General features: G+C 42.9%; 1 protein-coding gene across 1 annotated transcript in view; it reads left to right on the plus strand.

Annotated features, from left to right (window-relative positions):
- EXOC4 (exocyst complex component 4) overlaps positions 1–27,872 on the plus strand; it is a gene marked incomplete at both ends in the record, with an annotated part of 395,210 nt that overhangs the window by 170,485 nt on the left and 196,853 nt on the right. The window contains one exon of the mRNA XM_079535213.1: positions 22,036–22,132. Coding sequence (XP_079391339.1) covers positions 22,036–22,132 — 97 coding nt within the window. The remainder of the gene's footprint in view (positions 1–22,035; positions 22,133–27,872) is intronic.

A 27,872-nucleotide genomic window follows, 5' to 3' on the forward strand; every position in this document is an offset into this window, starting at 1 on the left:
CCTGTGCAGGTGGGGAAAGCAGTGCTTGTTTGACACGCTCTGGGAGGGAGTTGTTTTTGTAGTACCGATTAGGAATGCCAAACCAGACACGATGAAGCTCACCAGGAAACATCTGAGCATGCCAGCATCAGCAGAACATGCAGCCATTGGCAGGACAACGAAATATACAGCAGCTGTTGGCCTCTTTCCATGGTATCCATGTTAAGCATCTTTGTGTTGCAGGAGATTTGAAAGCTCTCCGAACACCACTGGGAAACCCTCTGTGGTTTGAGTGCCTGAAGTGCTTGTGATGCTCTTTTTTTCCCTGCTGTACCTGTTCCAGATTATTTGATCTTCTATTGTGGACAATCAGTGCTGGGACTGATGGCTCCGCAATAAAGTCAGACTTCCAGCAAAGACTGCTCTATTTCAGCACTTTGCTCTGTTTTCTAATATAGTTGGAGAGATTAATTACTCTTGAAATTATGATTTTTTTTTTCCATCTCTGTTGAAATGAAACAGAACTGTATGAAAGGAAAGAATGTACCCATCTGCCTTGCCTTGCAGGATGCCAGTGTTGCTCAACCCAGCTCAGAAAAGTCCAACTGAAGTTGGACCAAACTGAAGTTAGAAGTTGAGTGCTTTGAATTTCTGGCAGTCCCTGTTCCATCTATTGGCTGTCAAATGGTTTTGCGTAGAACAAATTCTACACAGGAAGGTCATATTGAGGGAGGCGGTCTAGTGGGAACTATTGGTGATAGGTGGGTGTTTAGACTTGGATGATCATTCCCAGCTTTTGTGATTCTGATTCCATGTTCAGGTGAGCCAAGGGCAGTGTAAACAAAGGTGCTTTTAAACATCTGCAGTTCTCAGGGTGCAACTTGGAGCTGGGAGGAGATGCTTTTACAGCAGCTCCAGCCTTTACTGCATTATCTGTTGTTACGAGACTTATTTATCAAATAAGCAAAGTACATTTCAAGTGTTGCTCGAACTTTTAGCAAAGGTAGTGTGATTTTGAGAATGGTTTCCATCTGCAAGCAGCTGCCTGCTCCTACCTGACCTACCAAATTGTCCTTTTCTTGATGGCTCATTTGGAGTCTCCAGTTCTGTACAAGAGCACATTACCCAAAATAAGTACAAGTACCCAATAGAAGTTGCACTGAAGTTAGTTCTCAAATACTATTTGTATTTAATTGGCAATCTGTTACCTGATGTCTTCAGAGGTCTTGAGGACTTGGCTTTCTCATTATGTTTGTCTTAGGAAGTATTTTAATGACTTGCATTCCTATAGGAATGGCCACCATGGTGATGATGATGAAATGCCCAGCAGAAGTTAGGTGACTTTAGGAACCAGAATATTAGAAAAGGGATGAATTCAGTAGGTTGAAATGCAGGGTACACATACATGGGGTTTGAGAACAGAAATTTCAGCTATAAAACTAGGAGCTAATCAATTGGAAATGACAGAGGATAAGAAGTGGTGATTATACCACTAGTTGATTACAGAATGACTTTGAGATGCTGAAGGGGAAAAAAAAAAAAAAAAAAAAAGGCAAATACAACCCAGGCAGAGATTGGAAGGCATTGATGTCACTGTACAAGTCCCTGAGATTGCATCTGAAACACTGCGTGCAGTTTCTGGCTGCTACTGTTGAGCGGGGAAATAAAAGACCGTTTTGTATTGGGACAAAGTAGTCAGAAAGGGGATGCATTTTTTTTAACAAAGGCATCAGATTCCTCGAGTGAGGGTGAGGAGCTTTTTGCTAAAAAGCAGAAAATGGTGTTGCTACAACAGGAGTAATCCAGCCAAAAAAGAATCCAGGGATTGGAAAAAGGTTTGTAAGAAGTAGAGAAGTGAGCTCTGAGCAGTGAAAGCAAGAAACTTCTGGTGTTTGAGCTTAGGATGGTTACAGAGAGGCAGATGTGGGAGATGGGGCTCAGTTGCTGAAGGGGGAACTTAATGACCCTGGAAATCCTTTCCAGTTTTTTGTCCTCATTTGACACGCTTTTTAATTCAGTTTGTATTTAAATGGGGACTTTCAAAGCAGTTACAGGGAGCGTTTTCCAGAATCAGCCCAAGTTTGCTGTTGTCAATTATAGCTGCAAATGAAAGAAATGTGATATTTACTGTAGGAAGAGGCTACTGCTGTTGTCTCTTCTGGAAACCAATACATTTTTGTTGTTACTGGAGCATTCTTGAAGTCTGAGAAATGATGAAATCTTTAATAACTCTGTGCTTGCCTCTGTTCTCCTGGGCTTGTGGCAGATATCAGGTCTTAGAGATACTGTTGAAATTAACTTGGAAACAGGAGATGTCAGACAAAAGCACAACAACGTGAAAATCCTCCAAAATGGGCAAAGTCAAGAAATAGTCCATAATCACTGCTGTAACTCAGAAAGTGTTGTCTGCATTCAGTAACTCTTGTCAGTCTGGAAGGAGAGGAGGAAAAAAAAAAGAAAAGAATCCGGATTACATAAATAATGAAAGAGCTAAAAATGCCTTGGTTTTGTAATGTAGATGAAGGCAAGGTGTCATGACAGGAACACATTTACATATTAGAATTATTTAATTATCGTATCTTGTCCTCTAAAGAAGCAAAAGAGTCATGAATATTCATGTCTTCAATTAAAATATTAATGATGGAGTGGTACTCGGGTTTTTAGGTCTCCAAACACCCACAAACAATTTTATTTAAGTGCAGGGAGGAGCGGAGGGGGAGTGGATGTCAAGAAAGAATTGCTTTTTGGTTTTCAGGGTGCAGAGGCTCCGGTGTTCTCCTTGAAGGAGAAGACACCATTGGAACCACATTTGCTCCATCCCAGTTATTTCTTCAACTGCACTTACTTCACTTCATCAGCTTCATTGCAGAGAGCGCGCTTTGGTGTTGCCGACTTAGACTACAGCTTTCTGCTGGCTTTAAATTAAGAAAGGTGAAGGTTTGAGTGGTACGTAAATAGTTGGGTTGCAGGCAGCTAGTAAATATCTCCAGTTAGTGAATAGTTCTGAAGAGGAGTGTGCAAATCTTCAAGAAGTAAAACATTATGAATGGTTGCTCCAGAATTATTCATCCAGCCCTTACAACTGGTTTTGCTAATGGAGAGGAATTCTACAAGGATAACCAAGCAGAAGAAATCCGGTAGTGTTTTTTAATTATCAATAAGGAAAAGAGCATACATTTCATTTACATGAACACAAGTAATGAAACTGTTCAGGGTAAACAATTAACTGAACGGATACAAGCCTTTTATTTGTGTGGAGCTAAACATAACAGAAATAACTGACAGAGTGCTGCAGTCTAAGAAAAGGACTTACTGTGTTCAATTTTAGGTCCCTCACTACAGGAAAGGCATTGGGCCCTGGAGCATGTCCAGAGAAGGGTCTGGAGCACAGATGTTATGGGGAATGTCTGAGGGAACTGGGATTGTTCAGTCTGCAGAAGAGGAGGCTCAGGGGAGACCTCATCATTCTCTCCAACTCTCCGAAAGGAGGTTGTGGTGATGTGGGGGTCGGCCTTTTCTCCTAGGTAACAGTGGTTCTCCCAGCATGAGAGGCAATGGTAGGGGAGGTTCAATTTGGCTGTTAGGAATAATTTATTCTCAGAAAGAATGGTGTTTGATCAGGCTGCCCAGGGAGGTGGTGGAGTTACCATCACTGGAGGGGTCCATGAGGTGTGGAGATGTGGCACTGAGGGCCATGGCTTAATGGTATGGTGGGGATGGGTAAGTGGTTGGACTAAATGATATTGGAGGTGTTTTCCAACCTTGATGATCCTATGATTCTGAGAGGCTGTGGCTGTTTTTCAGGTAAAAAGAGACACGTGAGGGTCAGTTGGGAGGCAGGAGAAGGGCTCTGCTTGCTCCAAGTGCATCTTCTATGGGCTGGAGCAGCTTGGAGTTATCTCATGGTAACTCAACCTGCAGTTAGACACATGATCACCATAATATCCTAAAGGAATTATCTATTATGAATCACTAAATCTTCAAATAGCCTGAGTTGGAAGAGACCCACAAGGATCATTGGCTCCATCCTCTATGCAGCACTACCCAAAATTCAAACGCTCTGTATGACAGTGCTGTCCAAATTGGCAAAGCAAGAGAAATTGTTTCTGTGCTGGAATTTGACAGCTTGCTGGTTCTGCGGAGCAGAAAGCAAGTAAACAAGGTCCCGTGGCTAACAGATGAGATTAGTTTTATCACCTGGTTGTAAATGAGAGACATTGAACTCCAAAAACTTGATGTAGTAAACTTCTCCTTTTGAGACAGAAGTTTTAAACTTTTCTAACTTCTGCTAAACTTCCATTTCTCAAGGGCATAGGTGGAAAACACAGAAGTGTTCGTTGATGCAGGTGGATACTGGTGTTTGCTCTGCGTGTTCTCTGGCTTGGATACAGCAGTGCTGTCCAACATTTCTGTGCTTGAGCCACCAAATTCATCCTTCTGCATCTGCGTGGACTCATGCTTATAGATGTGCCCACACCAAAATGCACTTCAGTTAAGTCAGTTCTATGATAGCTCTCCTTTTGATTTGTTACACGAGGAAGACTGAAGGCTATGACATATTGTACAAAGAACCTGGCTAGGGAGAAGTTCCAAGTGCTTACTGTTCTTAAGACAGTTTTGACTTCTTGTAGCATCTGGGCTTATGATGTAGATCTGGATGGTGTGAAACAGTGATACCCAGAGATTTTGGACCAGATGGCATTTAGTGTATCTATTTTGTTCTACCCATTTGGTGCATATTGGGAAGAGCCGAAATTCCATCAGTGTAAAAATTGCTGTTGTTATCCTGTGGCACTGAAGCTACAGAAGAAGCCACAAGTGCTTCAGTCACTTGCTTTATAGCTGTGTTGAAGGCATGTAACTGAGCTTGAAATGAAGCATAGTTTATTTGAGCTGGAAAAGATCTTCAAGATCGTTAAGTTGAACCAATTATAATGTCATTATAATGGATTATAATGCAATCTACTTGATTGTATTCTAAACGAAGATGATCGCTGTTGATATTTAAGTGAAGCATTTCAAAGGACAGGAAGTAACCTCAGTTCTGCTGCTGTAAATCAGTGACCATTTGTCCTATGGTGCCCTGGCCATGGAAATGTTGGAGGCTGGGTTGGATGAACCCTGGCAGCCTCATCTGCTAAGTAGCAACCCTGCCCATAGCAGAGAGGTGAGATTAGATGAGCTTTAAGGTCCTTTCCAAGCCAAGCCATTCTGTGATTGTAGGATAAGTATATTTTTAAAAATAATGATTAAAAAAAAATAAATTGGCAGAATCATGAGGTGACCCTGCCAAGAATATGAGGGACATCATGTGAAATGACAGCATTGTAAAGGCTTTTGGAGGATTGAAGAAGGGTAGAAGAGCCTTTTGATTTGCTGTTGGGGAGCTTTGGAAGGCTGATTTAAAAGACAGAGCGAAGATGCACTAAGTGGTGAGCTTCAAGGAAAGCATTCAATGTCTTGAACTATTTTAGCATTGACAGACAGAGAAGCTTTTTGTGCTTCCTGGTGGTGAAAGAATCATTTGCATGTGAAGAGTTAAATGGAGCTCTTGGCATCCAGGCCATGAATGCTGTGTAGCCCTTCTTGCATTTGTTTTGAACTTTAAAAAACAACAGTCTGATTAGTTGGAGCAGGTTTCCCCCAGGGGAAGACTATGGAGTGTAATTTCATTACAAAATACACTGCTTGCAGATGAACTGGAGTTGGTTTTTTTAATCCACCCTAAGGGATTTGACATTTCTATTTCTTGACATTTCTCTCATTGTTAGACTAGCTTCTTTGTGCTGCCTTTTTTTTTTTATTTTTTTATTTCCTCCCCTGGTGAAACTGTAGCTGTCTCTCCTTGAAGCTGGTAGCATCTTTTCTTGTAGGTAAAGCTGGTAATAGTTTGAATTAGTTCAACAGGATGGCTGGAAAAGGAGGGTACGCTGCAGTGCTTAAGTGTGTAGTATAAAGCAGCAGTCCACTGAGCGTGGGTGCATTTAAAACTGTCATTTGGGAAGGATGTTACATGGCAAAGAAAAGTGTAAAAATAGCAGTGGGTTGCTTGGAGGCCTGGCTTAGGGGTGTGGTGCATACAACAAAAGTAGCAGCCGTGACAATCTTGTTCAGAAACCCATTATTTTTAGAATAATGGATGTTTGTACGATATTTTTCTGACTTCAGCTGCTTCTCTCCACCATTCTCCTCTGCAGTCTTTGAGTTAAGTGGTAGCATAGCAGCCTAGCACTGAAGGGCTTTGTCATCTTTTGGCAGCAGAAGAGAGCAGGTGCTTTTACACCTTCATCTGCAGTGATCCTGTGAGAGGCATGTCACGTTGCATTCTAGTAATGGGCACCAGTCTTCTGGCAGAGTTTACAGCATTACAGCTATTTGCACATTTCTGCCAGTTAGGGATCTTAGCAGGTATTAACCTCTACAACCAAAGTCCTCGTTGTAATTCTGCTCTACAGGCAAAACCATTGGTTTAACCACTTAGTGTATGGTGTGCTTGGAGAGCATAGCTTTGTTTTAATGCTATAAAACTGTTTTACATTATGTCTGACTCAGGGGTAATTGTTGACAGGCCTTGTAGCCTCAGTGGCAAAGGTGGTCATCAGAGGCTGATGATTTCCAGCCTTAGATCTTCCAGACTCTTCTTCTGCTCAAATATGGCTGAGTTTTGTGTGTGTGTAAATGGGGGAAATCTTCACTCCATCAGCTGGTTGGTAGCAAGAGGCACACTGTCACCTTCCCTGCTTCACCCATTGATTTTCTCTGCTCTTGGACAGCTGAGTCAAACATCAGCCATACCTAAAAATCCCATTATTAAATGGTTGGATATTAGGAAGAATTTCTTCTCATAAAGAGTGTTTAGGCATTGGTCAGGCTGCCCAGGGAAGCAGTGGAGTCAGCATCCCTAGTGGCATTCAAGAAAAGTAGAGATGTGGTTCTTAGGGACATGTTTTAGTGGGCAGTATTGGTGGTAGGTAGATGGTTGGACTGGATGATCTCAGAGTTCTTTTCCAACCTTAATGATCCTGTGATTCTTTGAAAAGGGTGGAAATTCCTCCTTGTAGAGCAGGCAATTTTTGGTTGATGTCAGTGCATTGATTTACATCAAAAGCCATGGGTTGGGGTGTGGAGTGTCGCTGCGATGGCTCAGCAGTGTTCTGTTGGACTCTTGGGCTCACCATCAGCTTTTGGAGTGCAGAACCCACAGAGGACCCGTGCTTGCCCATTCCTTGGTGCCAAAAGATAACTTCTTTCTCTGCGCCCTGCGGCACAGCACCTTGCTGTAGGAGTGTAATATAGATCTTGAAATTCTGGGGGAGGTGGGAAACCTTTTAGCTCTGCAGTTTCTCCTGTGCTGTGGGACCCTTTGTATTACTGAGCGTCACTCGGAATAACACAGCTCCTTTCCTGTGTTGGAGCTTGGCTGCTTTCCTCACTCGTAAGTAGCCCTTGTAGGGGAAAAATAGGGGGGAAAGTGCTGTCTGAGCAGTTCCCCATCAGATGAGGATTCTTCTGCCTCTGATTTTTCTTGATGAACAGTAGTTTTCAAAGTAAGTTTTGTGGCTGTTTGAAGCAGAAAGGTTAGGACCACAGCAGAGGGGGACCTCTGAACTCGTACTCCTTTACTCCTTTCAGATGCAGAACGTCTTATATCTATTTTTAAAGAGAGAAAGTTGGATTTCCAGACTGCAGTTACAGATGATAGAACACATCTTGGAAATGCTGTTGTCCAGGCTTCTCAGCGTTGCTGCAAGAAGCAGCTTCCACTCTTAGGGAGTGTACATCTTGACATGGGAATAACTTGGGTTTGTGCCCATTCCTCTCCCACCTTGATGCCAAATTGCAGCCACTGGACTTGGCTTGGCACTCAGTGGGTCAGGATGCTATCAGTACAGAAAAGGCTGTTGTTGCTGATGAAGGTCTTTTAAAATAAGTAAATGACTGCTGCTTGAATGGCTTTTTTAAATGTGTACCTTCTATGATTTTCTTACTGCTACTGCACAACAGCAGCAACAAATAAAAATGGTAATTTAGAGAACTCTTAATGGAGTTCTGTAAATCAGAGCAAATATGAGTTCTCTGGTCAAAATTTAGGAGAAATCTTAAGTGTCATGTCTTCAGAAAGGTACAGAAACATACAGCAAAGGCTGGTCATTCTCCTTTCCAGAGTTTCCTATATTAGATATGGAGTGATCCCGACACACTGACTCCTATGAAATTGTTTTTTATTAAAGTCACCGGGTTGTTTCTTGTGCTAGCAGTGGCTTTGATTAAGCACTATATTAGGGTCATATCCTAGAATAACAGCATTTCTAAATCCCAGGCTGCATTTGAGAGAATTGTGATTAAGTTCCAGCTGTTTTCCTGCGATTCTTAATGTGTGCTCGGGTTCAGTTAGCTCCTTTTTGTTGGTGCTGGAGTTCAATTTGAGCCCCTTGCAATTTCATGCCGATATCAGTGACAGTCTCCAGAGGGAAGCGATTTTGCATTAAAATGCAAGAAGTAAAAGCTATAGCAAAATTAACACAGAGGTCTACAATTTCCAGTGCAACTTAATAGCCACAGTGTTGGTTGTTTTCTAAAACCTAATTCATCTTTGATTGAATTTCAGGCAAAACAAAGCAGGCAGGATAAGGAGGTGGGGAAACCCATCTAAAAGAGATTATGGATGAACAGGTTGAAAAATGCTGCCTGACAGGTCATATTCTGAGCAATCTGATAATCCCTGCTGGAGCTGGAAGTTGTTTTGTGTGTTTTGTGCACTGGCATGGACAATCCATTTCAGTTCGCTTGGGGAAAAGCCATGTTATTAGTGGGGATCATTCCGCATATTGCTGGAAAATGAATTAATTCACACTAGTGTATGCACAGATGAGGAATAAGGCTATTTTACTGTTGTAAATACATAGAGGCAGAACAGTGTTGGATAATGAAGTGGGATATGTTCTGCCTTGTCTCCACATACAAGATTTGTAACATTTTCAAGACTTCTCAAAAGATTAAATTAAATAAAGGGTAAAATTATATTTATTAAAATAATAAATAATAATAAATAGAGAACAAGTCCATGACAGCTATATTGGAAAGCATTTTGGAAGACAAATCAGCTGCATACGGTTGATCAGTCACAAAAATAGTAGCGGTTGGAAGGCAGTTCAGGAGATTATCCAGTCCAGCTCCCCCTGTACAGCAGGTTTCCTCTAACAGTCTGGGTAGAACTTCTTTTGCCCTGCTGTCCGCTCTCTTTTGAGTACACAGCAGTGGGGAGCATCTCCGTGTGCGGCATGTTCTCCACTACCTGGCATGCCTTCTCCGTGCAGCCGCTGTGGCTGCTCTGGAGGATCTTGATCTGCCCTATCTGGTGGATTGGTGTGAGCTGCTTTCAGCTCTTGGGGCCGCTGTACTTCTGCTGCCATGGTGTGCTTGCTGCAGCTCAGATGCATCCTAACGGTCAGGACAATGTGAGCAGATTGTCCCATGTTCTGTCTCCAGCTCACTGGTCTGACTGCTGAGCACTGGCAGCTGGGAACTGTGTGGTGGCCCCGATGCTTTAAGGCTGGTGGGGCTGGACCTGCTCTCCTCTGGTTCCTGGGGGCTGTGGGATGGTTGCAGGCCCTCCTGGCTGGCAGTGCTGGGCCCAGCAAGTTCCAAGAGGGTGCTGGAGGCTGTAAGGGGAGGCAGGAAGGTCAGCGGGATGAAGCTGTAGCCCCGGGTAGGGACAGGCTGTCATCCCTCCTAGGGCAGAGAGACTCTGGCAAAGCTGCCCTGAGCACTGATTGCCTCTTACCGGTACCCAGGCCAGCACAGCTGTCGCACTCCCACGTGGCTGTGGTGTCATTCAAGTGGGAGCACTGTCGGTGGGTGCCTTCAGCAGCGCAGGAGCTGCACAGGAGCAGCTGCCAGGGCCTGGGGAAGCAAAGGGGTTGTGGCCGTGAGGACCAAGTGAGCCAAGCCAGGGAGTGCCCGGCACAGCACATCTCTGGTGCTCAGTCCTTGATCCCCCAGCCTGTGCTGAAGCTGAGATCCCCTGTGGAGCCTCAGAGAGCTGCTGTGGTAACTCACCCCCTTATATTTGCCTGTCGTCCGCCTCTAGGGTAAAGGCACTTGATGGCATCACAACGCTGGTGTCTTTGGAGGAGTAATGTGTATGCACTGTAGTTGTCCTATGATAGTCTTCTACAAGAGAAGGGAGGGAAAGTGGTGAGGCCCCAGCATCAGATCCAAGGTTATCCCATCTCATCCACCCCATTGCCATTTTTAGTTTCTCCAGGAAGCTCAAGTGTGTGCTCGTGAGACAGTAAAGGGTCAGGCCTGCCGAGACACTCCCTGGGCAGGCCCAGCGCTTGTACCTTCTCATCTGCATGGTTTGGCAGAAGGACACCAACCTGTCTGAGATTTGGATCCCCGTGTTGGACATTAAAGTGCAGAATATTGTGTTGTCTCTGCAACTGGGGCACTGGAAGCACGTATTGCCAGCATTCCATGTTTTTTTCTGCAGGAGAAGCACAAGCAGGGTGAGCATGAGCAGTGCTTGGTGCTGAGCCTGCGGGATGAGAGGAGGGTTCCTACCTGGATGCAGCCCCAGAGGAACCCAGCATGTATGCACGCTGGATACACCAGGGTGTGGTAGGACAAGCCATTCCTCACGGTCTCCTGGCAGACGACGCAGGTTGTGTCTTCTGCTGAAGCTGTCACTGCGGTCTGTTGAGTGCAGTACTCCCAGCAGAAGGACCTGTGAGGATGGCAGAGGAGCAGGAAGGAACCCCAGGCCCTGTCTCTGGCTCTGGCATTCTGCTGGGGGTTGACACTGTGGGTTCCTCCCTGGCTTGGCTGCTGCTGACAGCCCTTACCTGTGTTCCCTGCAGTACTGGGTGATGCATTCCCCATCTGCAGCGCAGGGCAGATGGAAGCTGCGTGTGCAGCTGCTCTCTGTGCATGTGATGGCAGACCCCTTCTCACAGTCATAGACACCTCCCACCAGTCCAGGCTGCTCAAAGCCCCATCAGGCCTGGCCTTGAATGCTTCCATGGCGGGGGCATCTACAAACTCAGTCAGCCTGTTCCAGTGCATCACAATTGAGAATTTCTTTTTAGTATCTACCTCTTCCAGTTTAAAGCCGATTCCCTTTGTCCTTTTGCTACATGTCCTTGAAAGAAGACCCTCCCCAGCTTTCCTGTAGGTTCCCTTTCAGGTACTGGAAGGCCGTCGTTAGGTCTTCTCGGAGCCTTCTCTTATCCAGGCTGATGACTCCCAGCTCACTCAACCTGTCCTCACAGGGGAGGCGTTCCAGCCCTCTCATCATCTTCATTTCCTTCTTCTGGCCGTGCCTCAACAGCTCTGTGTCCTCCTTGTTTTGAGGGCTCCAGAACTGGATACGGTAGTTTAGGTGAGGTCCTGTGAGAACAGAGTAGAGGGGCAGAATCACCTCCCACAACCTTTTTTCCCCACTTCTCTTGATGCAACCCAGGATACAGTCAGCCTTTTGGGCTGCATGCACATTATACCAACTCGCATTGAATCTTTCATCAGCTTCCATTCACAGAATCTCAGAATCATAGGGGTTGGAAGGGACCTCCAGAGATCATCGAGTCCAACCCCCCTGCCAAAGCAGGTTCCCTACAGCAGGTCGCACAGGTCGGCATCCAGGCAGGTCTTGAACATCTCCAGAGAAGGAGACTCCACCACCTCCCTGGGCAGCCTGTTCCAGTGCTCCATCACCCTCACCGTAAAGGAGTTCTTGCGCACGTTTGTGTGCAGCTTCTTATGCTGCAGTTTCTGGCAGTTTCCCCTTGTCCTGTCTCCACACACTGCTGGAAAGAGTCCGGCCTCACCACTCTGCCCCCCACATCTTAGATATTTATAGACCTGGATCAGGTCCCCTCTCAGTCTTCTTTTCTCAAGGCTGAACAGACCCGGTTCACTCAGCCTTTCCTCATAGGAGAGATGCTCCAGGCCCTTCACCATTTTCGTGGCCCTCCGCTGGACTCTTTCCAAGAGATCCTTGTCTTTTTTGTACTGGGGAGCCCAGAACTGGACGCAGTACTCCAGATGAGGCCTTACCAGGGCAGAGTAGAGGGGGAGGATCACCTCCTTTGACGTGCTGGCCACGCTCTTTTTAATGCACCCCAGTAAGCCATTGGCCTTTTTGGCCACGAGGGCACACTGCTGGCTCATGGCCAACCTGTCGTCCACCAGGACACCCAGGTCCCTCTCCGCAGAGCTCCTCTCCAGGAGGTCATCCCCCAGCCTGTACTGGTGCATGCAACTATTCCTCCCTAGATGCAAGACTCTACAATTTGTTGTAGAGTTAAACCTCATTTATTAAACCTCATCTGGTTTCTTACTGCCCAGCTCTCTGGCCTGTCCAGGTCTCGCTGAATGGCAGCACAGCCTTCAGGCGTGTCAGCCAATCCTCCCAACTTCGTATCATCAGCAAACTTGCTGAGGGTGGCCACCATCCCCTCATCAAGGTCATTGATGAAGATGTTGAACAAGACCGGACCCAGCACCGTCTCCTGAGGAGCACCGCTGGTTACAGGTCTCCAACTGGACTCTGCACCGCCAGTGACAACCCTCTGTGCTCTGCCAGTCAGACAGTTCTCAACCCACTTCACCGTCCATTCATCTATCCCACACTTCCTCAGCTTTGTTGTAAGGATGTTGTGGGAGAGAGTATCAAGTACCTTGCTGAAATCAAGGTAGACTACATCTACTGCTCTCCCCCCATCCACCCAGCCAGTGACAACATCATAGAAGGCTACCAGGTTGGTCAAGCATGACCTCCCCCTGGTGAACCCATGCTAACTACTCCTGCTAACCTCCTTTTCTTCTAGTTGTCTAGAGATGGCACTCCCATATCCTTCTTTTCCAGGCCCTCCTTCCTAAGCCATTAACTTCTCTGAGCCTTTTTTTTTTTTTCTGTTTCTGTTAAAAAATAAACCTGTTTCTCTGTATATTTGCATTCCTGTAATTCTTTTAGGTTGTAGAATGTTTTACGCTCTTTTTTATTTCATTATTTCTTGTAAGAGGCCTGTAAGTGGGGCTGGTAAATCTTTTCCATCTCAGGAGATGAGTTGAGATGCAGCAGTCTGCAGTATTACACAGTGAATTCCATGTTTGCCAGCTGCATCTCTTAGAACTCCCATTGTCTACTACTGCCATGGGTTTTTCAGTTGGAAAAAAGAAGTTGAAATGTGGGTGGTGTTGGCATTAAACAGTTTATTGGAATATAAAACTGTAAATGAACTGAATGTCAAGACATGTCTTTGTCTTATTTCACTTGCTTTTTGCTTGCTTGCTCTTTTTTTTTTTCTTCTGACATTAAAACTGTAAGAAAACATGTCAGGAGAATAAAAAAAATGCACATCTGAGGCGATTTCCAATCCAGGAGTTAAAATAAAGAAATCTTTCAGAAGGAAGTAGTTCAAAAGTGTGCATAGCGTGTAAGTAATCACAGTTCATTAGCTCTAGCATGCTTACTGGCGTTGAATTGGGGTTTGTGCTGCAGCCATGCTTTGGAAGAGCTTATATCTGCATGCAGTAGTTTTAGGGAAAGCAACCAAATAGCAAATATGTAAGCTGACAAATACATTAATCAAAGTGGCTGCTGCTGTGTTCCTTGGCTTGGGAAGGAAAGAAAAGGAGAAAGAAAGGTTTGCATTTTTAACAAATTCAGTACCCGAAAGAAGACTTCACGTATGTGGCTGACACACTGATCAAATGATAAAGTAGAGTCAAATTGTACCTCAACCTTTTGTACGGCCTGTGAAACTGAAGGCATGCAGCAGTTTTTCAAGGCAGATGGAGTGTGAGCAACTAATAAATCAGGTTTTGAAACATTAAAGAACAACTTATTTAAATGCATATGGTGTTGGATCTCAGACAAGGGAGTATAGGGGAGACTAAAAGGATTGGGCATGGGAACATCAGCAGAACAATATGTCTGTGCATCAGCTATGTGACTGCATCCAAATCAGCTTCTTGTACTGAAGCCTGGTACGTAGCAATTGAGGGGTGATGGCATTTAGTCAAAGGCAAGCAAAGCCGTTGTGTCAGGGAGAGATTTAGGCAGTGACTGGAACAGCTGGTGCAGTCACAAACTACTGGCAGTCCATTTGGTCAGTTGAGTTCATTTTTTATTAAATGGAAAGCTTAAATTCAAAAACAGGGAATGAAACCTTTGCTATTCTGTCCACAGCATTTTTCAAAATAACTTTATCAAAAGAATGCTGGAGTCACTAGGTCTGTTCCATTCTTGGGACACTGAAACCTGGAAACGTGATCATGGTCATAAAGGCCATCGGTCCCATGACTTGAATCTAGATCTGCTCTTGATCCTGCTTGGATTTCTGCAGAACTCTAGTGAAAGCTTGTTAGTTTGGAAGCTGCTCTGCAGCCTTATCAGAGAGCATCACCCCATGCTCTGCTTCTGGGAGAACTGTTGAGGGAATAGTACAGAAATGAAATGTGATGTACTTCATAACCTTAAAGGTCAGTTTCCTGTTTTATTTTGTTTTTTTTTTTTTTCCCCTTCACATTTCTTTCTTTTTAATTCTCAGCTCACCTTTCTGTCAAAGAAGAGAAATATTGGCAGGCTAACTGACCAGATGTAAGCATGCGGTCTGTGTGATTTGGGGTGGATGTGCACTGGTGCTGGTATCTCCTGCACAGTGTTATTACTGGTCACAAGTGATGTACAGACTGGGAACTGGGAGCTCCTTTCCTACTGCAGAGTCCTTGCCCAAGGACTGACAACCAGTGTTTTTCAAGTAGCTAGCCACCTAATTTCCATTGATTTTGGATCTCTTCTAGTGCCAGTGTCATCATCTTTCTGATCTCTGTCGGTTTGGGTAGAAGGTGCCTTCATGTTTATAAACATGAGTTCCCTACACTTGATGGCCTAGTCTAGAAATCCCCAGCTGCCATGATTAGAACAGAATATGTAATTAAGCAAACATAATACAGTCTTTTCTTTGTTTTCTTCAATTGCTTCTATCCTCAAACATAATGGCTGAAGGTTACTCTTGTCAATTTTGATAATACATAGAAATTTTTTTTTTCCAGGTTCATTTCACCTCCCTCCCTCCTCTTGCAAGAGGGAATAGGAACCCCATGTGTGGTGACTATGGACAGGTACTTTGCTGTCAGCAGCAGTAGTTAGAATCATAGAATCATTAAGGTAGGAAGATCAGTAAGGTCATCTAGTCCAACCATCAACCCATTGCCACCACTAAACCATGTCACCCAGTGCCAACCTACCCTAGTTGTGTAGTGCTGTCTCCATAGCAATTTGTGATGAAGAGCACAGAGAGAACATAAATAGGAGTAGGCAGAGCAGTCTGCTTAAAATAATCCACCAGGTGCCACTAGAAATGAAACCTCTCATTTTTTTCTCTGCCATCTTAGATTGGTTGGCATTTGAAGGACTCTCCAGAAGAATTTTGTATCAGTTACTTATAAACGACCTTTATTGTAGTATTTGTAATGTTGAGTTTCAGCTCCAGATGCACTGCTGGCCCCATAGCTGCTGGTTCACAGTAGTCCAACAAGGAGGGAAGAGAACATGGCTCAGAAACAGAAAGCATTAACCTCACACTGACCTACACTAATGGAGAATTGTTGTGTTTCAATGTTGTCTGTCAAACAGAATTTTAAATAAAAGTATAAGGCTTCAAAGATTGTGTTTGCTCAAAGGGAAGGGTCTTTGGATTTGGAAGTTTCCTGGTTATTTTCTGTAGGGCTGGCATCAAAGCACAGAGGCAACTGGGCACTTTTGGGCCTACTAGTAGGTGCTGAATATTTTTTCCTTTGAATAGTTCTTGGCTTTGAGGAGAACTTGCCTAAATTCCATCATACTACTTACAGGATTGCTGGTCTAGATGCTTGAAGCACTCCCAAATGCTAATTTAGGGACGCTGGATTCTTCAGTGGAAGGATGAAAAGTTGGGTCTGGAGAGCAGACCTGATCCTGCACCTTCCCTTTCCTCATCCCTGTAGGAAAGTTACGTGTCTTGTTTCTTAATATGCAGAGCAGCAGGCTCTCCAAAAGCAAGTATCCTAAAGTAGTTTGGAAAAGGACCTGAATGCAGGTAGGTTTGATGACTCAAGGCATGTGAAAGAACTGTGGAGAAGATAATCGTGACTGTTTCTTTATATAAAGAACTTGAAGATAAATAGCAATCCATTGACTCACTGCTGTGAATCAGCATAGAGAAAACAGAACTTGGTGCTCATGTGTGGCTTTTTAAGGAGGTGTAGTTGGGAGACAATTGAGCCCTAATGTACAGAAATGAAAAAGCAAGAGACTTGGTTTATATAACCTCATACGTATTGTTCCACAGTAGCGCAGATCAATTGTTCTTTTCTATTGAGCTCTGTTTTCTAATAACCTGCTTTGCTGTCTTCAGGCTTTCTTTCCTTTGATGCTAAATGAACGTTTTTATTTCCATACCCTGAAGATGATATGCAGGTAATAGCTATTCTGTTGATCTCCCAATAATCAAGAACTTTTGGGAAGGACCGTAACACCCAATCCTTTTCTCTTATCAAAATTTGCTCTGATGCTTAGGATGGAGGAGGTGGCATTGATTAGCAAGCTGTGTTGATTGCTTGATTGTTGTGGCTTCAAAGCCTGTTTTTTTGATTCTTTTTATGGCTGCATAGATTAACGTGAAGTGGCTTGCTAAGAAAGGCACTTTGATCACAGAGAGGTGCAGAAGAATTGTTCACTACGTGCCTGGGACTTGTTTAGCTGAAAAGTTTGCAGTCGTAGAGTAGTAAATGAAGTTGTCCTGTGCCAGTGCAGTTGAAGGGGAAGAAGTAACTGGGAAAGATCTGACTGCATTTGCTGACAGCACTCAGGGTTTTTGGGTGGCTGTAGTTTCCATTGAATCTTGGTTGATGTTTACTGGATGTTTCAGGAAGGAAATTACTTATTCACTAAATGCAGTGAAAATCTTCGTTGCTGATAGGATTTAAAGTGCATTTTAAGTGTTTTAACACAGATGGTGGTGAGGCACTGGAACAGGTTGCCCAAGGGGGTTGTGGATGCCCTGTCCCTGGAGGCATTCAAGGCCAGGCTGGATGTGGCTCTGAGCAGCCTGGTCTGGTGGTTGGTGACCCTGCACACAGCAGGGGGTTGAAACCAGATGATCATTGTGGTCCTTTTCAACTCAGTTCATTCTGTGGTTCTGTGATTCTGTGATTCTTTGTATTGGGGCTGAGGGTGAAGTGCTTTAAGACACCTCCAAAACAGTTTGATAAGGTGTTATGCTGCTCTGCAGTGATGTAGAATACAGAAAATATATGAAATCTCACCTTCTAAAAGTATGCTTATGAGAGGCAAACAGAGCTTTCCATTGCTTTTGTTTTTGTTTTTTTTCATTGTTTGCTGTTATTGTTTTATAAATTGATAATATTTTCTTCTTTTAATTTTTTTTTTTTTTAATTTTAATTTGATGATAGGGAAGTTAACCTGACAGATGTGGAAATTACAGGATGTCTGTGTAATTCTGACCCCTCTCCCTGCTTCAGTCTTCTCCCATCATATGACAGTCCATGGTTATAGGAGGTAACCATCACTGTGTTAATTGCATCAATTGCAAGGTTGTGGGTCAGTGCAAGGAAACTCCATGCAGTGTGTTCCAGGGCTTTATCTTTAAATGAGGAGACATAATTTGTGTGATGTGCTGCATGTAACTTAATGTCATCATTGCTGCTTCGGTGTACAAAATAGATACAGGAATACTAAAGAAGCTTAATGCATTTATAAAGCACAAACTGAGATGCTTTCTGAGGAACCCTGCTAATCCTTTCCGTTGTTACCATGTGTTTTCAGTATGTTTTCTGAGAAGAGTGAACTGGGTAAGTGCACACGTACTTCAAACGGTGGTAGACAGCTTTGAGTAACTTAATGGCAAAAGGAATTGGCCAGGCACAAGACTGGTTAATTAAAAATAAATAGATAGATAGATAGATAGGTAAGTGAATAAATCTTACTGCTGAAGACTGGTTTCAGTGTTTGTGTTGACTTAATGGATCAGCAAAGCATGATCTTCCTGGAAAATTCTATGGATTTCTCAATGTTGTCACAAATTTGCAGTGCATTTTATTGACTTCCTTTGGTGCTCATTAATAAAAATGCCTTCCTTCTTCACCCTTTTTTGCTGGATAGAACAGAATGCTGGTTGTTGTCTCTCCTGTCAATCTTGAGAGGGATCCTTGCATTTCTCTCTGATGAGAACACTTGCCATCCTCACTTTGAGATCTCCAGTGTGCATAGGTGGCATTGTCCCTGAGAGGTACCATGGCCGGTGTTTCTCCCAGTAAAATACAAACAGAATGGAGAACTGGACACAATGTTCGTGTTTGATCAGGCTTTATATGCATGCAGGGATTCTAGCTTTCTTGGTAATCTTACATTTTTTTCCTGCTGAAGCACGAAGCTTTTGGCTCCACTTCAGAAGCGTTCAACTGTGTTCCTAATGGACCAATCTGACTCCCACTCACAGTGACATTCAGGTGGGCACACTTCATTGCTAGCACAGCATGAGGATGCCATTAACTGTATGACAAATTTTGCTTCACCTCCAAGTTTTTCTTCTTTTTTTTTTTTTTTTCTCTTGTAATTTATTACCAGGCAGATGAAATCAGCAAGCTGGTGCTCTTAACAAAGAACGGCTACAACAGCAGTACTTTGTGACAGCTGTGAAACATTTAGGCTTTGTTCTAGTGCCTGTGACACACGGCTGTTATAATTTCTTGCCTCAAACTAAAGAAAAACCCTGCAGTCCAAATGAAGGAGTTGTGTGATGTGGTGTTGCTGAAGCAGTGATGTATGCTCAGTCCCAATGGTTGTTGGAGGGCTGTGTACATCGTGATGTTGTACATCAGTGAGCGTGGATGGTTAGTCCTGTAGTCAGTGCTTACACTGAGCTGTCATGACTTAAAGTTGGGCACTTACAGCTTAAAATCTTCAGTGCTAACTGGGAAGTGGGCTTTACAGCTCCTTTTCCTTCGTGCAGTGGAACGTGTTCTTCCCTTGTAGTCTGCTCATGGGGATATGGCATTTATGTGGGACAGCCCAGCAATACTCTGTTTGCTTACTTAGCTTATATTTGATCCATGTACCGTGCAAACTGCCTGTCTGATAATCATTGGTAAGGAACCGAAGAAGGGGTGTTTTTCCCCACTTCCATCATTTCCTACATGTTTTTCACTGGAACAGGTTGCTCAGAGAAGCTGTGGATGCCCCGTTCTTGGAGCCATTCAAGGCCAGCTGAGCAGACTGATCTGGTGGTCCGCAGCCCTTCCCATGGCGGAGGGACTGGAACTAGAAGATCTTTAAGGTCCCCTTCAACCTAAGCTATCTGATTATGATTCTCTGCAGCCAACTGGTACAGAGCCATTGATTTCTTCTCAGGTTGTATGAATGGCAGTTCACCTCCATGCAAGAAATAGAGCAAACCAGTAAGGATGGAAAGATAATAAGAGTGTGTTTCTATGAAAGTACGTCTTAGGTCTGCAGCTCAGGAGTTGGTCTGGGACATGATCTGCGCCAATGGGGCTGTGCTCATGTTGGGCTGCATAGGTATAGAGAAGGATTCTTAGGGTTGCAACAGCAGCATCGAGAGATGTAAGGCTGCTGATGTTAGCAAGAACTCTTGCAGTGCTGTGTTGCTGGTATTTACAGGGTATCATTGGGGATAAGATTTGCATCTCAGTGGTTGGATGTAAAATATTTTACTGCAAACAGAATTTATTCTCCATGTGGCATATGGAACATTCATTATTATTAACTGAAAGCTGAGAGCGGAGAAGGTAAAAAAGCAAATTTTTCTGTCAGTACTGGTGTTCTGTTCTTCTCAAATCTTACCTAATGTGACCAAATAGATGAGACATATGGCTTTATTCCTTGCTATGGAGTTCATCCCAGTCAATAATATTGATTAGCACAGGGTGACTTGGTGTAACAAGAATAACACCCCTTCCTTAATTTGAGCCTGGATTTCTCGCTTCCTGCCTCAGTAGTTCACGCTTGGATGAATTCCTCAATATGTCAGCTTAGACACAGATCTTCCCACCCCTGGAATCGCAGAGTCTGACGTTAATAGGGGAAATGGGTAATTTTCTTTTCCTACAACTTGTGCCTAACTTTTTTTTTCAATGTTGAGTGCCTGAACTTTTTTTTTTTTTTTTTTTTTTTTTTGGAGCTTTCTCTAATTGCAGTCAGTGAAGTGTTATAGACTGCTGTTCCTTTGTATTTCATGAATCCTTATGTTGATGTGGAGAGCATCAAGAAGGACCGTGTCCCTGCTGCAGTGTTTGTATGGGGAGTTTTAGGTTGGATATTAGGAAGAAAATCTCAGAAAGAGTGGTGAGGTATTGGAACAGGCTTCCCAGGGAAGTGGTGGAGTCGCCATCCCTGGAGGTGTTCCATGAAAGGGTAGATGTGGCACTGAGGGATGTGATTTAGTGTGCATGCTGATGATGGGTTGATGGTTGGACTGGATGATCTTACTGATCTTCCCAACCTTAATGATTCTGTGATTCATCTATAACCAACCCCCAAATCCAAACACATTCATGATCTTGTAACAAGATAGAACAGCATCCAAAATGCATCGGGTGGTATCTGTATAGGTAAACTTCCCATGGTGTAGTTAATAAGAACAGGGAGCTTCTTTGCCTTGCTTTTGTTTCTCTTGTTGACGTCAGCTGGTTGATTCGTCTTGTTTCGTGTTTTCCTTGCCCAATCCACAGGGAGTTTAATATCTTCACCCTCACTGGGGCACAGAAACAACACCTTTGAGTTTGCATCTGCACTGTGAGTTCTTGTACAGAACAATCCTGACCCGGAGGGACCGCTGTAGGGTGTGAAAGAATTGGTGTCAGTGACCGGCTCAGTCCTTGGGCATTGCTGTGAAGTTGCTAACAGGAGAGCCAATTAAATCAGCTCATTAAGGTGGTTTTTTTTGTTGTTGTTGTCGTTTGTTTTTTTTGTTTGTATTATTTTTTATAGATTGTTTGCAGGTAATGGCCTAAAGCACATAAACTTCTCTTTGAAAAGAGAATTGGAGGCACTTAGTAGTTGGTTTTGTTCCTCCTCCTCTGACACTTTCCAATTTGAAGACATTCTTCTTCTCATTTTAAGGCAGAAGGATGTCAGGGTCAAAAAATTCAATAATCTGTTGGTGTTATGATTTCAAGTACTTTGTCATTTTCCTGCCTGTAAAGTTATCATAATAATGTGATTAGGTTCTGTATTTAATTATTATTCAATCATTAAAGGAGAGTTCACATGCAACATAAAAATGGCTTAATGACATTTGGGATAGTGACTTTGCCCAAGTCCAAAAACAGAGTTGATAGGGTTATTTGTCAGATGATATAGGCAAGAAGATTGTCTGAGCTTTGCGATGAGAGAATTTGACCAAAGCTCAGGGGCATTATATGATGAATTTCTGCTAATTTCAGGATCATGTAATTTTTTTTATGCTAATGTGAGAGGCATCTGCCCTGTTCTTTTAAAGTGTGTTCTTCTGTAAGAGTAAGGAGTGGTCTTTGTTGCACTCAGGAAATGCAAGAGTTCTAGGAGATGTAGGCTAAGTATTTGTCTTCCTCCTTTTTCCTATTTCAATATCCTGATTTAATGTATCTCGCTGTTAGGAGCTGCTGGTGGAAGTGGCTTTGCTTCAGCTGCAGTGACATGGAGATGGGTGCTTCATGCCACTTGAAACCCCGCAGTCTGTGCTCAATGTGTATAAATTACTCTCTGAGCTTATCTTACTTCCCAAAAGCATACCAAGCTCAATATATCTGTTTTTCCCATAGACGAGAGCCTGTTTGTATGCAACTTTTGTTTGGGCAATGGAGACTTCTGCTGGGAAATTACAAAGCTCAATGTAGGAAATGGACTCTCAAGAGCCCCAAATGGACTCTTGAGACTAGTGTTAAGCGTAATGACACTTACTGACAAAGCTAAATCTCTAATTATCAGTTACTATCTGAAAATCAAGGGATGTTCAGATTCTGTTGAACAACTTCTGTATTGTTTTCCAGGAGGACCAGATGATAATTTAATCGAAGGTGGAGGATCCAAGTTCGTCTGCAAACCAGGAGCCAGAAACATCACCATCATCTTTCACCCACTCCTCAGGTAAGTGAAGCTTTCTACATAGTTCTGCTATGAAAATAATTAGGATAAGTAGAATTAACCCATTTTATTTATGGGCATGTTGTGACTTCTGAGATAACACGCCCCAGCACCGTGTGTGTATTTGTGGGTTGTGGAGAAGTTTTTGTGCACACATGTAAAAAGTAAACACCAGTTGGGTGTGTTGCCAATGCTTGTTTCATCATTGTCAAGATTAACTAACACTTCAGGTGGAAGTGCTTGCCTAGGTGACCCCTATCCATTGAACAGTGTCATTTATTATTGACCCAAGCTGGGAAGTTTTTCGTTTCAGCCTGTCACAAATTGTTTATCGCTTGCTATTATGCTTAAAAAGTCAGAAGGATACTTTATGAACTGCAAGGTAAGTTCGTTCCTTGATAAACAAGTGTACTCTATGGACTGAAATTAAATGTGTGATGTAAAGAGCTGTGCCAGTTGCTAAGATCATAGAAATTCAGAGCTTATCAAGGATGGCTGGGATTTCAAACAAGTCTGTAATAAGTCTCCTCTCACCAAGTCATTCACTTCTGATGCTTTAATTTTGCTCTTTTTAACTTTGCAATTTAACAGTACATTTTCTAACTTTTGCCAGAGTTAAATAATATTAAATTTTTCTCAGTTGATGTCAGTCTTTCACCTCTGCTTGTTCCTTGCATGTCACACACATCCTTCCCTATTCACTGCTTGCACCTTCAAAGTGCATTTCCCTCCTTTGCTGTTTGTATTACTCATTGTCATGATTCACTTAAGCAACAGGGCATTCTTCAGCACTAAAGCCAAGCAATAATAAAATAGTAATAAAGATAAAAAAGTGGAATCTGATCCTGAGAGCAAGAGTATTCTGAATGTCATCTTGGTAGCTGAGAACTTAGCTGTTGTTACTTCTTGGGATGTAAAAATGTGGGGGGAAAGTACATTAATCCCTCCAAATGCATATTTCTGATGTCATGACATCAGATATTGGAGTAATCTTTAGAACAGCACCAGTTTTGAGGACATATTACAGTTTGTTGGCTGTTTCAGATCTTTCCTTTACAAAAGGAAATCTGCGTGCTCTCTATTTATTGCAAGATGCCTATAATGATAATTTCATAAGCACGTTTTATATCAACACCAATCTCTTTTAAATTGAAGGAAATGTGCTAAAAATTACTTTACTGGAACATAATGTTTATTTTTCAGCTATTTTGTTGTGAGAAAAGAAGGAGTGGTTGATGGGATGAGCTGTTCAAGACAGCCACTAGGACACAGACTTCAGTCTCTTCATTTCTAACGAATTTGCAATCTTCTTTCAAGCACAGAGTGGGGTGGGAATGCTCTTCTTTTTATTGATGAGTTGTTCCACATTGATTTAGAAACTGGTTAAATACTTTCTTTCCATTTTTCTCCCTGCTTCATTTCTTTTTCTGTTTTGGTTTGGGTTTTTTTGCCATACAAGTCAAACACGAGTGCTTTAAAAAACACTTCTTACAAACACTTCACCTTTGATACCAGCTTGCAAGATATGCAGCAGAATTAATGTGCTTCATAAAAAATAGTTACATCAACATTAAGTTATCTGCCTGCAATATATTTTTTTTCACCAACCATCTGCAACATCTTAGCTTCTTGAGTGGAGCATCAACAACGGAATGAAGCGAAAGATAACGCTCCGTGACCCAGCTTACCTTTTTCTCACTGTTGAAGGGGGTGAGTTTGGGTTCAGGTCAACAATGTAGAAACTTTACAAATGTGATTTTACTTGCCTTAATCATCAACAGAATAAATACTTTACAGGTGTCCTTACAGTCTTAGTTTTAACTTGCGATCTGCAACTTTGGCAGCGTATTTGGAATGAGCATAGCACTGGATTTCTTTCTTTCATAATTCCCTTTGTGGAATTCTCTTCCTTTCTTGCCCAGAGAGATTGTGGATACTTTGTCCTGAAGGTATTGAAGGCCAGGCTGGACATGGCTCTGGGCAGCCTGGTCTAATGGTTGATGATTCTGCCTGTGGCAAAGGGACTGAAACTGGATGATCTTTGAGGTCTTTTTCAACCCAGGCCATTCTTTGATGCTGTGATTCTGATGGGAGTCAAAGCAGTGACTATCCTACCAGCAAACTGGCTTACTCATTGCTTCCTGTTAAAATTGTCTGTAAGGTGCTGCTTGTCACTTGGAAATGCTGAGTATGGAGGGATTTGCAAAAATATTGACATGTGCAATTATTTCTGTCCATTGCTTGTTGGTTAAATCTTTGTCACCCTTTTCTTGGTGTTATCATGTTAAGTGTCGAGGTCTCCAGGAGGTAATTGCTGCAGAGGTGTGAAGTTCTCACTTGTTTTATTTTCCATTTGCTTTCAAGACTTCTTACGGCTACTCTCAATCGGCTTCCATCAGTGCCATAGGCATGAAATGAATCTGTTTTGAATTCAGAAAGATCAATATTTTATTTCAAAGTCTTTTTTCTTATTTCTGTCAAGTTCACATAAGTATGTTGGCAGAGAAGTTTTAACACCATACAACCTAGCTGATTTTGTTAGGAGCTCAAGGGCTTCTAGTGTTGGATAGGGTCCAGAGGAGGGCCACTAAGATGACTGTAGGGCTGGAGCACCTCCCCTATGAAGACAGGCTGAGGGAACTGGGCTTGTTCAGCCTGGAGAAGAGAAGGCTGCGGGGTGACCTCATTGTAGCCTTCCAATACCTAAAGAGAGCCAACTCTTTGGAAGGGTAGATAATAGAAGGACAAGGAGAACTTTGAAGTTGAGGGAGGGAAGATTTAGATTGGATGTCAAGGGGAAGTTCTTTACAGAGAGAGTGGTGAGGTGCTGGAACAGCTGCCCAGAGAGGCTGTGGATGCCCCGTCCATCCCTGGAGGTGTTCAAGGCCAGGTTGGATGGGGCTCTGGGCAGTATAATTCTGCACAATAAAGTAAGTTTGGATGGAGAGTTGTAACCAAAGCATTCATATTCATCCATTTGAATTCATTGTTTTTGCACTACTAATATGAAACAGTGTCATTTTCTGTTGCATCAGAGTTGCACAGTCACAGAGTTAAGTTTTTTTGTTATAATAGCCTTTTTTGGATCCTTTTTTGTTTGCAAGATGAAACTGAGCTTGGCTTCAGACCTTTCAGAAGAATGCAGGAGTCAGCAGGCACTCCAAGGGCTGTACGTTGCCCCCATGTCTCCAGTAACAGAACTTCTTTCAGAGAAACTCTTACAGCCATGGAGAGTCGAAGGGCAAATACACACAAGTGGGTTTCAAAGTCTGCCTTTCCCTGAATCCAGTTAGAGCAGTGAGCCAGCACTGGGAAATGAGTTGTCACGCAGGTTGGGATGTGTGTCCCTTATTTCCACTAGGACAATTGAGGCTCACTAAGCCCCAGATTAATTACCAGGATTTAATGACACCACCACACACATAATAGATGAATAGTGAGTTTTTGCAAGACAAGTGGGTATTCTAGCACGGATGATTCCTGGGAATAGATTTTACTAACTACATATGAAAACTAATTGCTTTTATAAATTGAAGAGAAGCGCACATCTGATTTTCCTTAATTACATGTTGCGGGAGGTGTCAAAGTATAAAAGTTACCCAGGAAGTCCAGTTGCTTTTTTCATCCTTCATTGCTAACCAGCATCTGCTTGGATCGTGGCAGTGTTGGCGTTATTGGTGTGTGGATGAACGTCTCCCATTGGAGGATGGATGCACGTGGGACCAAGGCTGAAGCCCTGACGTTGTGGAATATGGAACAGCCTGAGCAATGTCTGTTGTAACATTTGTCTGGTGGAGGGTTTTTTCCCCGTTGTTTATTTGTTTCAGCTGGCGTTTGAAAGGCACTTGGCTCTTCAGGGTAATAATCATTTTACATATGCTTTATAGAGTATGTTTATTACCAGACAATTGAAGAACAGATGTCTGCAGTCTTGAGGCTTGAGGGGGAGGGGCTGGAGATGGAGGAGATGATGGCATTTTGAATCATGAAAGCACTGCTGGTGCTCATGCAGTTGAACATTGTTTGGATGTTGGGTATTAAAGCCGCGAGGGGATCCGTTTATTAATACCAGCCACACTTCATTAAGATCAAGCAGCAATTAAAATGATTGTAGGACAGCAGAGAAAGCTCAGTGTTCATTGATTCGGAAGAAGCAATCACTTCTGAGCAAAACTGTATCCTTGTAAAGAAGTGCTCTGGAAGGGCTGAACTGAGCAGTACAGCAGTGCATTCTTTACCAAGTGGGAGCAACTGCACCCTGCCAGCAGTGTTCTGCCTTTGGTTTCCAAGCTTGGACAATAAGAAAGTGAGAAACAAAATGTTGATTTATTTGCAAACCAAAACAAAAGGAAAAGAGGAAGAGGGGAGTACAGCCAATTGGACTCCTGCTGGTGTTGTTTGAGTTGCTTAATGCTGAGGTGTGTGGGCGCACCAAAGCAGTGCAGGGTTTGTTGGTTCCTGGTGGTTTGGACTGCTCAGAGGTAGGGCAAATAGAACAGTATGCAGGCAGATCTAACAATTCATGGATTCAGTCTGACAATTGCATGGATTTCCTCATTTCAATTTCCCCATTATTTAAAGCAGCGGCTTTTCAACCGGTAGCATATTAGGATGAGGTTTTTTTTAATTCTTTCATTTGTGCTAATGGTGAAAAGAGTGATTGCTCTTCTAATAAGTAAAATGAATGCTGCAGGGAGTAGTGATGGAGAAGAGTAATTTTCTTTTGCTGCTTGTTGATACCAGTCTGCTCCTCGCCAACTGGTGGCAATCTGCTTGCCAGTGTGGAAGGTCACATTTCAGACTCCACTGATAACCTGTCCTTGGGGGGGAGGTGCTCAGTGTATAGAATATATACCCAGCTACATGTATGTTAGCAGAGATGTTGTAGCTTTCCATATTTCAGAAATAATTGTGTCAAGCTGCTGTTTAATTCAGGATATGTCAAAATCGAAGGTGCCATATTTAGAATGTAAGTTCTCTGTTTTCACAATGTTGGGAGGAGGTGGCAAAGTCACCATCAATTCCTATGGGGCATATGAATCCTTTGGTCTTTGTGAGCGTCAGATGCTATTGTGGTTGAGCAGTGTTCATATCTGCATACCTGTAATTGAAATGAATCTGTGCATATAATTGAGAACAGAGGTGTGTCATCGATAATCCCTTTTGTTACTGTCACATTTTTACAGCTGTAGTAACAGACAACTCGTGTGCTTTTAAAATCTGCTGTAATACCTCCTAGTGGTATGCTATAAAATTAATGCCTGATACTGTGCAGAATGTGTTCTTTTGTAAGCAGAAGGAGTGTGTGAATTGGATTAGCTCATTCGTTGCTTGAAGTATGTTGGGAGTGTGTTAAATAGCACCAGGGTTGGTAAGAAAAATGTGTGGCATTTTATCAGCCTAGGAGTAATATATTGTTATTGAAGTAGGTGGAAAATAATCTTAGGGCACAGATAATGGTAAATAATGAGAGCTGATGTTTTTAGCGCTTTGAAATCAAGCCCAGAGTACTCAATTTTCGAGAAATCAATAGTGACTCAGGCTAGAAGATGAAACTTGTAATACCGACTCATTAAAGTCTGTATTTCCAAAAGAATAATGTTCAGAGAAGGAACAATCAGATGTAAATTGGTTACGTACACATTATTCGCAAACTTTTAGTGCCAGTGGCCTCTTCAAAATGAAACTGTCCAGATGTCATGAATACAATTTTTCTTAAGTCTTAGAGTCGAAAATACCCCTT

Source organism: Tetrao urogallus (assembly GCF_951394365.1).
Source record: "Tetrao urogallus genome assembly, chromosome: 1".
Taxonomy (NCBI): domain Eukaryota; kingdom Metazoa; phylum Chordata; class Aves; order Galliformes; family Phasianidae; genus Tetrao; species Tetrao urogallus.